General features: G+C 42.4%; 1 protein-coding gene across 1 annotated transcript in view; it reads left to right on the top strand.

Annotated features, from left to right (window-relative positions):
• LOC109322488 (E3 ubiquitin-protein ligase UBR3-like) overlaps positions 1-10954 on the top strand; it is a gene marked incomplete at its 5' end in the record, with an annotated part of 33745 nt that extends 22791 nt beyond the window's left edge. The window contains 4 exons of the mRNA XM_019553539.1: positions 3329-3468; positions 4920-5078; positions 9922-10065; positions 10748-10954. Of these exons, the coding sequence (XP_019409084.1) occupies positions 3329-3468; positions 4920-5078; positions 9922-10065; positions 10748-10812 (508 nt within the window). The remainder of the gene's footprint in view (positions 1-3328; positions 3469-4919; positions 5079-9921; positions 10066-10747) is intronic.
• Positions 10955-11053: the final 99 nt, after the last annotated feature.

Here is an 11053-nt window from a genome sequence, read left to right as displayed (position 1 = left end):
CGGAGCTTGCCTGCGGAGGCGGCGGAGCCCGAGCGGGACACCTGCCGCTTGTTTATGCCGTGTCCCGGGGAGACGGGGCGGAGCTTGCCCGCAGAGGCGGCGGAGCCCGAGCGGGACATCCGCCGCTTGTTTAGCCTGGAAGCCGGCGCCCGTGCCGGTGGCCGGGAGCCGGCAATGAAAATGGCCGGCCGGAACAGACAGGGCAGGAGTCCGAAGGAGGGACTCGCTGCCATGGAGACTGAGGCTCCAGGAGGGGTGCGTCTTATGGTCCGGTGCGTCTTATGGTCCGAAAAATACGGTACATTATTTCTGAGATAGGAAGCATGTACTGTGATTGGCAAGACTTTATCTTTCTTGAACACAGGTGATGAGAGTTGTATACAGTACTCCAGATGAATTTGTGCCGGAACAGGTGTAAGGAAGGGTTACTAGGAAAATCAGAGGAATGGAGAGCCTGTCACATGAGAGAAGACTAGAAGAGCTGGCCTTACCTAACCTTGCACTTTGGAAGTCTGAAAGGGGTTGTCTACAAACACATGGGGGAGAGGGGGTTAAATACTTTGGAGGGGGGAAAATATTTATACTAAAGAGCACAAGAACAAAAGGGTACAAACTGACTCTGAATAATTTAGTGTGGAAATTAAAAGAGTTCCTAAGCAGTAGATCAGCAGTTAGTAACATTCTGGAGCTATGGGTCAGAACAACCTGCCTTGGGTCCAAGGCATGCTGGTGTTTTTTGCTGGCTGCCTATGCCACTTTTCCCTGCTGCCCCTTCTCCACCCTCCACCCTGTGCTATGGCGTGGATATGGATCCTTGCCGCCTGGCCCCAGCACTGCTGGGGATGAAGCCCCCTGCTGTCAAAACCTCCCAGTTCCGCAGGCCATACGTTGCTCATCCCTGCATTAGATTATTCAAGCTTCAGACCAGCATTCAAGATCGGGGGCAAAAAACCTAAATGCTTTTAAGATGGGAATTTGACCTTTTACTGAAGATCATCTGTTGTGGCACCTGTGATAGCAGGGGCAGGGCCGTTCCTGGGGGAAGGGGGTGTAAATTGGGGCGAACCTGTGCTTTGGGGAGCCCCACAGACAGTGCCATACTGGCCCTGCTGTGGCCACCAGTTCCGCTACAGCTGCCATGTGCCACTGCCTCCACACTCCAGCTGCTAGCCACCAGCCCCTTCCCCTGCTCGCTGCCACCCCCAGGCTCCATACACCCTTAGGGACGGCTCTTAAGCAGGGGACTACATTTGATAATCCAAGAGGTTTACATTTCATAAATTTAATGAATGTATGAATAAATATAGAAGTAATTTAATATTCGGACAACCGTTTCTCTGACACTAAATCGATTTCTAAATTTTATAGTGAGAAGTTTATAGATGATTATAACATTTAACTATACCATGAAACCAATGTTTGTTTTTAAATGGTTTATACTTAGAATTCTTATTCCATGTCATTAGCTCCTTTTTGGTGTGAGTAAATATCCCAGATTCATTCACATGAGTCTGGTTCAAAGCACAGTGAGATTGAGAAAAAACTTTCTGATGGCTTTAATTGGCTTTGGGACAGGCGTCCTGTCCTTAGGAATTTGCCAAACTGGTTTATTTACATCTGCTTGGTTCTCCAAGAAGGACAGCTCCTTCCTTTCCTTTCCTTTCCTTTCCTTTCCTTTCCTTTCCTTTCCTACTACGCACAGTTTTTGCAGAATCTGCCTGTTATCTTTAGTAAGTGTTTCTGAATTGAAATTGAAATCCCTGTTGGGTGGGGAGGTCTATGTGAAGGAATGGCCCTTTTCGTCTGCCTCCCTGCTCTAAGTCTGCCGAGCCCCTGCTTTCGAACTCTGGCTGCTGGATTCACCTGGGCAAGGTGGGTGACTAGGTGTGAAAATTCCATAGGGAGGGAGGAGTTTGTTCTTCCTTTGTCCTGTTTTGTTTTCCCACTGAACAACCTGGTCTCTCTACCTGAGGATTGGTCTGCATCCAATACTGCCTGTTTCTGGTTGGGACTTAGTGATCAGGTCACAAAAGTTTAAAAAAGAGGTCACTCCATTTTGGGAGTGGTCAGACATCTTACGGGATACTGAAGCAAGCAAAAAACCTCCAGAGCTCCATCAGTCTCTGGATGAACTTGTGAGCAATTTAGCTGAAATTTAGCCAGTAATTTAGGATGAAGTAATCTAGACACGTATCAAAAGGCCAACAAGCCTATTCTGTTTTGTTCAGGGTGTTGTTTTTTTTTTCTTTTGATATTTCTCTGTCTCATACCTTTTCCCCAGGTTCTCCCTCTTTGATCAATAAAGCTATCCGTTATAGCACACCTCACTGTATGTGCTTGGGAGGGGTGAGGCAAGCCTTTTTAGCTCCCTTTTGCTCAGCTGGCTAAGGTGGGTGTGGCTTTTTACTTTCCTCCTGTACAGGAGACTTCAGGATAAAAAAAAAAAAAGCACCCCAAAATACCATGGTGGGCTGAGAACCTTCAAGATCAACAGGGTCTGTGTATCCCGGGCTGCACAGAGCCCTAACAAAGACCAGAGCCTGGGTAGTAGTGGTGGTTACCCCATTCTTCCGTGTGTACTCCAGGAAGGGGGGTGGCCAGAGGCACCCCAGGGTAGACACCCAAAGTCTGGTTTTTGGTCGGGCATATTGAGGTGGGTGGCTTAGTACAGGAGTGCTCCCTGCTAGTCCATCACAGTGGGCATCTGATACATTTTAGGTCATCTTTGTATCCTTCATGTTTTGGGGCCCTGCTGTAAGGTGGACAGGCTTCGCAGTCTGAGTTACATCAGCCTTCCAAAGCTTGGCTTGTAGTCTATAACGTTTCTTGGAATCTGCAGTGCTTCAGTCCTCTCCCTAGGGATCCTAACTAAGCAAGTTCTGGCTGTTTTCCAGTTTGTCCATTGGGAAAAGCTCTTAGCTAGAGCTGGTGCTTTTAAGGTCCATGTGTGCCAGTTGAGCCCTTCCGTGAATCTTAAATGCCTCTGTGTTGATCTCTCCTTTTATTTCACATCTGCTGAATGAGAGAAACAAACTTGTAAAATGCGGACTCTACAAAGAACAGAAAATAATACTACTCTCATTCAAAAGATACTGAAAGTTAGTAGGGCCCAAACTTGACCTAACTTTTGGATTTTTCTGTTTTTTTTTTTTTTCCCCTTTTGTCACCAGAATAGCCCTAAACTTAAAAGGCAAAAGGCAGAATATCTCTTGATATTAAAAGGCAGCTGTGTAAGGGAAAGAAAGTAGTGGTACCTGGTGCTTGGTTTTTGTCAGGTACTTGTTTTGAAGTATACCTAGCTAACATTTTGTTTCTTTCTGCTTTGTAGGTTTTGTAAAAGACACCGGATTAAGTCAAGTTCAAATGTTCCATGCATCCCGAAAGACTTGTTGATGATGTCAGAACTAGTTCTTCCACAGTTTATCTTTAGTCTTATTCAGTACTTACGAGAAGGATATAATGAACCTGGTATGTTTTTAATTTGCATGTGAATGATAGAGTTTTTAATTCTATCTTTTTATTTTTTCTCTGTGAAGATGCTAACTTCAGTCTATGTTGAATAAATCCCTTACCACTGGCTGAGTGGGTCAGTGCTTTGTTAGATCTATTTAATTTTAGTCCCTGTCAAAAGTACTTTAGTAAGGCAAAATTAAAGTTGTTTGGTGCTGCCTCTTGTTCTTCCAGAACTCAGTGTGTGGCTCAAATTGAATCTTATATGCATGGGTTTTAAAGCCCTTTGAAATGTAGAAGTGGCTCCTTTCAGGGAGACAATTTTGCATGAGTCTTGGCTAAATTGAACTAAATGTCCGTAATAAAATCTATCTTAATCCTTGCTGGGGCACAGCAGTTTTCACATGGTCTCTCTGTGCCTGTGAGCTTTGGAGGTTTCTAAGAGCTGATTTTTTTTAACTTTAACTTTCCTGTACAATATTATTTTTTAGTAATGCATGAGTAGAGGGGGGCTGCACTAAGGTTGCACAAGCATCCTGACTGTAGTTTTGATTATGTGGTCATGTGTAATTTCATGACCTTTTTATTATTAAAACCAAAAATAATAATGTTTCATTGACAGGGCTGGGGCCTTTATATCCTTAGTCGCATATTTATGGTACCTGAGCAAATGTGGTAATTGATAGCAGTACTAGGTTTTCATAATCGATGGACACAACAGGTATTACATTTCAATGGGAAAATTTCTGCTCTCCTGGTAGAAAATACAAGTGTGTAAGTGTTCACTTGGTTTCTCCCTGGGAGAAACGTCTCCTTTCTGGGAGCAAGACCTTCCAGGTGTGACCCTGGAAGATCTTCTTTGAGAGAGATTTTTCTCTCACAAGAATGAATGCTGGTATACTCCCCTCCTGCTCTGGTTTGGGAGGGGAAGGGAGTGGTGCCTGCCACTTTCCAGAAACGAAGACTGCCCAGTTTGGGGAATGGACCAAGAGCTTGGCTCCACTGCTCCCTTCCCCTCCCAGCCTGGGAAGTGGGGGAGCAGCAGCCACTGCTCCCTGGCTTCCTCCCCAGACTGGAGACTGCACTTTAAGAAGCTGCAGACATGCAGCTCTTAGGGGGCATTTCCCCAGCACTGCATGTTCAAAGCCAGGACTGGGTGGTTTTTAAATCACCACCTTGCTGCATAGTTGGGCAGCAGGAGTGTCACTGTGTAATTCTCCTGCTGTCCCAGTCTTGGATCTTTCCTGAGGATTTTGGGTCCATATGTCTAATATTGTTGCATATTTGGAAAATGGGGAAAAAGGATCCAGGTAAAATAGATTGATATTGCTGAACACATTTATAGGAACCTAAGATGCTGGTTAGATCACCAGTAATGTTTCGCTGATGAATTGAGATAATTAAAACCCAACCCCCCCATCTTTCTCTTCTGCTCTTAAACAGCTTTTTTTGTTGTTTTTCTTTTTCAGCTGCTGATCTGCCATCAGAAAAAGACCTTCACAAAACCCTTCAGATTTTGGAGCCTCACGTTTCTTTTCTAGAAGAGTTGACCAAAATGGGAGGAGCAATGCGATCAGTCCTTACTCAGGTTTTGACCAATCAACAGTTCTACAAAGATCTTAGCTCTGGTGAGTTTATTTATACAGGCAGTCCTCAACTTAGGATGGTTTGAGTTTCGACAAACCGCAGTTACTATGTTTGTAAATTGACACCTGGGTTTCAAAGTTCGGACATGGATTTCAACTTTACGATGCTGAGTGCAGGATATAGGTCTCAGTGGAAGGGGCGGGGGGAAGGAAAGAGCTGTGTGGGAGCAGATCAGGGCCCCTGTGGGGGGGAGGAGGAGGCTGGGGCTGGAACAGGGGGTTGGGCAAATGCTGCCTAGATGGGGCTGCACTGGGCTCTAGGAGTGGGGGCTTTGGGTGGTGGGAAAAGCCACAGCTTGTCTGACTGCTCCCCTGGCTGCCCCCTCCGGGGTGAAGCAGACAGTGCCAGGGCTGCGCTGGATGACCACAGGAGAAACCGCAGCTCTAGCCGAGGCTCATCTGCTTGGTCCCCTGGCTGCCCCTGCTGGGGCAAGGCAGGCAGTTCTGGGGCTGAGCCGGGTGGCTGTTTCCATACTTTTTCCAAACTGCTCATAATAATGGCAGTGGAATAAATCCAGTGGAAGTGATTGTTCTTCTTCTAAGAAAGGTAGAACAATTACTATGGAAGCAAAAATGGAAATAATTAAGAGGTCTGAAAAAGGTGAGACTGCATCTAAAATGGGTAGAGCTTTGGATATCCCCTGAATGACTGTTGTGACCATCCTGAAAGTCAAGGCAAGAATTCAGGAGCATGTTAAAGACTCAGCTCCTATGCACTCAACTGTGAGATAACTTAGTAGCGTGTTGGACTTATTGCTAAGGTTGAGAAACTGTTAATCATTTGGCTGGAGGATCAAAATAAATGCCGTGCTCCTGTGAGTTTAGGCATCATTCAGGAAATGGCTGGGAGCCTTTATGATGATCTAAAGAAACAACAGGGGGAGAGTTCTAATGCTGAGCCTTTTACTGCAAGTAAGGGGTGGTTTATGTGTTGTAAAGCCAGGGCCAATTGGCATAACATCGAGGTCTCAGGTGAAGCTGCCAGTGCTGATGAAGAGGTAGCTTATGCTTTTCTGAGACATTGGCAGAAATCATTGAAGAGAATCGCTATTGTGCTCAGCAAGTTTTTAATGTTAATGAAACTGTACTCTTTTGGAAAAAAAATGCCATCCAGAAGCTACATTGCCAAAGAGGAGAAATCCATGCCAGGGTACAAAGCTGCTAAAGATAGGCTCACTCTTTTGCTTGGTGCCAATGCTGCAGGTGACTTTAAACGTAAACCTTTACTTGTGTACCATTTGGAAAACCCCAGAGCTTTGAAGGGACATTCCAAGGCATTTCTCCTAGTGATATGGAAATACAATCCTAAGGCATGGGTCCATAAGACCGTTTTTGAGGATTGGTTTAATCATAATTTTGTGCCAAGTGTCAGGGATTATTGCAGCAAAAACAATCTTACATTTAAAGCATCGTTAATCCTTGACAATGCTCCTGGTTATTCAACCATCCTTGATGACATGCACCGTGACATCAAAGTGGTGTTTCTGCTCCTCAGCACCACTTCATTGTTGCAACCTACAGACCAGGGGGTAATTGCATCCTTCAGGGCCTACTATGTTAGGTGCACATTTGCCCAGGCCATCAGGGCAATTAAGAAGGAAGGTGGACTGACTCTGAAGGAATTCCGGAAGGGCTTCAGCATTTACCGAGCAGTTAAGAACTTTGGTGAGGCATGGAATGAAGTCAAACAATCAAATTTGAATGGTGTTTGGAGAAAATTGTGTCCTAAGTTTGTGTCTGACTTCCAAGGCTTTACAGATGCTGTTGAAGAGGTGAACAAAAATGTTGTTGAAATGGGCAAAGAACTCAACTTAGGCATTGTACCAGAAGATGTTGATGAGTTACTGGCATCCCATTCTGAAGAATTAACCTATGAGGACCTCATTGAATTGGAACAGCAAAAAGTGGCAGAGGAAGAAGATGCACCTACTGTTCAAGAGGCTCCTCCTTGTAAAGTCTTGACAACAAAAGTGTTTGGAAGCTGCCATGTCCCTGTTTGAGGAAGCTGCCATGTCCCTGTGTGAGGAACATGACCCCAACATTGAACATACTGCATCAGTAAATAGGGGCATATCCAGCTGCTACAGAGAAATTTACAAGCAGAAGAAGAGCACACCTGTCCAAACTTCCTTGCACACTTTCTTTAAGAAAGCAGCCAAGACTCCTAAGAAGACTCCAGCTAAGAACCCTTCAGAAAATTCAACAAAGTCACCTCGAAATCCTTCCAAATAAATATGATCGCTATTTACAATATAAATACATAAATTAATACAAAGAGACAAGTAATATAGCTACATTTATTTGTTTTATATAGTTGAGTGAATACGGTACAAAATTCTGGGTTATTTTCGGTGAAAATAGGGTATCGGGCCTTGGTTCAGGAACCAATCCCCCATTTAGAACATTGTTTCCTATGGGAAAATCAGTTCCGAGTTGCAACATTTTGACTTAAGGCACGGTTTTCAGGAACCAGTTGTGTCCTGAGGACTGCCTGTATTTCTATTAATAAATTTAAAAATGATGAGAAATTATAAATGGAAGTCACACTTGTTCATTGTTATCCCTATGTCCTATATTTTTTAAATTTAACTTCACAAAACCCCGTAAAAAGATTATGTGCATTTTAAGGATAATTATAAATTGACATCTGAATTGGTGGTAGATTTTGCTCAGCTGTATGATTCTGCTGGCATTGGCATCTGGAAGTTCGTGCTGTCCCTGTGTATGGCAGCTGCCCTGTGTGCTTGGCCATGTTGTTATATGTCTGGGTTTTCTTAGGGCACATAAAGCTGGTGGGAATTTTACTTAATAAGATCTACAGAACAAGGTCTTTTGTCTTTAGTGGCCCAAGTAATATTACAAGGAATATACAGTTGCAATAAGCATTTTTTAATAAGTGTCAAGATCAGGAACAGAGATTTACTGACTGTATAAATATATTATGCGACATGTATGTTCTCTCTGTCTTAAATTAAATATGGCAGCTTAAATATTACTAAATGAAAACATCAAGCTCTTTCCATGTGGCAAAGTATCTCATTTGTTTTAGAATCTGTTCTTATAAAGAATACCTGCGGCCTTCCGAGCTGCGTGAGACCATAGCATGTTCTGTTCAGAGTGAAAAATAGCCTTCTGCCTAAGCCATATGCTATTCTTTTCCCTTTCTCCTCCCCCCGTCCAATCAAAAACATTATGCAGTCACTACAGCCTGCAGCTCTCATTTTTCAGTCCTCTAAAAATGCCCTTCATATTGCTATCAAAAATTAAGAATTATTCTGGCTTTAAGCTGTTTTTATTGTGGATGGCTAGTCTCTGGGACAGCATTTTTCTTTCCCTGATTGAGAAATACTGGGGAGAGCTGCTGAAAGGTTGGCTTTCTCTGTCTTCTTCCTCTCCCCCAACTTCATATCTTATAAGAATCTTTGAGGTGCAATGAATGATCCCTTTTGAATGAGAGAAGTTTAATGCTTTTTATCAGAAAGTGGGCATGCTTCCTGAGTACACTATGCCTAGATGGAAGAGCCTGCTTTTGAGAAGAAGGGAACATGGAATAGGGCAGCAGCCTTTGTTACAACAGTGGAAAGCCCCTCTCAATACACACCAGATTCAATGAAGGTGGAGTACAAGAAGGCCTTAAGAATTCATGTGAAGCTGTAGCTGTACTCGATAATTGTGAAAGTAAATGTTTTCATCTTGTCTTTTTTTCCTCCCCTGCTTAACATCTTGCTTAAATACCTGAAACAATTTCATTTTTCTGTTAGGGAACCATTTCTTTTCCTAGGTAATTTTTATGGAGTTTTTAAACCCTGTGTATACCATTTTATTTCTTGAGAGTTAGCAACATGAATGTCAAGTAGAAGTGTCCACTATCTTGTGATAGTCTTGGTTAACTGCAATGGGCACAGATTTAACTTGATTTTACTTATTTATTTATTGGGATCCAAAAGCATAATGGTTATCGCTTTCCTTATTTGATGCTTTTGGACCTCTCAGGAGAGTCTTTATCAGAATTTAGAGATTACAATGTGGGGACATAATTTAGGTCTGTTATTTTATTTTTTTAAATATGCTTTAACTTTACAAAACAGATTGTCTTTTGAACTAAAGGACTGTTATGTTTATACAGTAGTAGCATTCCTGGTTCAATGAAAATAGGAGGTGCATGATTTGGAGAAAAGTAAAGAACTAAAAGGGATTCTTGCATTTTGTATTGAAACTCATTAGACTTGCACCTAGAATCTTAGGCCTATGGCACAACTTCATTTAATGCTGCAATGGGATCTGAGCCCCAATTCCAATTCCAGCATTTGGGCCTCCTGCCGTGTCATACATGCATGACAGGAGGCATTATTTTGGGACCAGGGATCAGATCCCAATTTCATCCTTTCTGCTTGCCAGTGCAGGGGAAGCCTGAGATCATGATCGAACTGAAAGCTGGGTAACGGGCTGGCAATCAGCTGATTGTCAGTCTTGGGGCTGATTGGAGACCCTGGGCTGTTTCAAGGCTGAGGCCAGTTTTACTTCCCATACAGAAGCTTCATGTTCTAACTAAGGAGCCATGCAAATCGGTCATAAAAATGGTTCACATTATATGTGGAACATTTTTATGACTTGTTTTCCATTTATGCCGTAATTAAACTTAATTATGGCATAAATGTAAGGGGTAGAGGGGCGCTTATAGTCATAACTTTTAAAGAAGGTTTGTGGACTACTTTTTAAATGGCTTAGTCTTATAAACTTTGGGAAGATCTTTTGTGTTAACCTAAGTACTTGTGTGTATGTGTGTGTGTGTTTGATTTAATGTTGTTTTAAATATGTATTCAAGGTATTGGAGAAAATGCATGTGCAAAGAAAAGTCATGAAAAGTACCTCGTTGCTTTGAAAGGCTCTGGACTGGCATTTCCTGAGGATAAACTTGCATGTGGTATCCAGGAGCAAGCAGCTGGAACTAGCACTTTAGCAGTTCAAGGTTTGTGTAGAATAACATTTTAACAAAAGACCTGATTTTTTTTAAACTGCCCTTTCTAGTTTCTTATACAAGATTTGATGCAATTTATGGGCTTAGTCTACTTACAGGGGCCATTTCACACACCATCAACAAGCAGAAATTGTCATAACTGCACCAGCAAAATTAAACATAGTAGTTTAAGGACAAAATGAATTAAAAATCCTTCTCCAATGATATTTGTGGAATTTGAGTAGGCAAAATGTAATTACTCATAGTGGCATTTGATGGTTGTAATTGGCTATAAAACCAATTACAGCAACCAAAGTATTACAAAAGCCTTAGTATTATAAAAGTCTCAAAATTTTTGATGTCCAGGTCTGGTCAGGATCTCTCTTATCTCTCCTTTGAAAAAACACACCTCCACCAGCACAGTGTATGGAAGCAGTATAGTGGGATGTATTTCCAAAACATAAATACTACTTCTTAAATTACTTTGGGTATCTCTTGGAGACCTTTCCTCTGAGTAGTGTCAGACCCAATCCTGCTCACCTTGTGAGAGCTCGCAAGATCTGTGTGAAGTGGTATGGATGTAGCTAAGATTATACTATTCAGTTTTCTGTAAGGTTCATTAAATCTCATAAACTGTCTGCCTTCAGTACGAGAATTGTGAAGGAAATCTCTTGAATTTTTTCTATTTCAAAAGGTTTAGCAGGTGCTACAGCGACATCAGGAGAAGGAGAGTCTTCAGATGAGGTGAGATTTATTTAAAAAAATGTAGTGGAAGTGTAACAATATACAAAACAAAGATAGTACACAAGGGCAGATGTTGCAAGTCTTTACTGTTGCACTTAGTTCAGTGGAGAGCACACCTCTTAGTAGGGACACACAGGGCCAGATTCCTTATGCCTTTGGTGCATTAAGGAACTTTAAAAAAATCCCTTGCTATCACAACTTCAGTTGAACTGGTACAAGCAGCTTAGGGAATACTAATAAATATATATATATATAT

This window comes from Crocodylus porosus, unplaced genomic scaffold, assembly GCF_001723895.1.
Source record: "Crocodylus porosus isolate Cpor-Errol unplaced genomic scaffold, CroPor_comp1, whole genome shotgun sequence".
Taxonomy (NCBI): domain Eukaryota; kingdom Metazoa; phylum Chordata; order Crocodylia; family Crocodylidae; genus Crocodylus; species Crocodylus porosus.
Note: the sequence above shows the minus strand (reverse complement) of the source record. Positions and strands in the feature narration are given on the sequence as shown.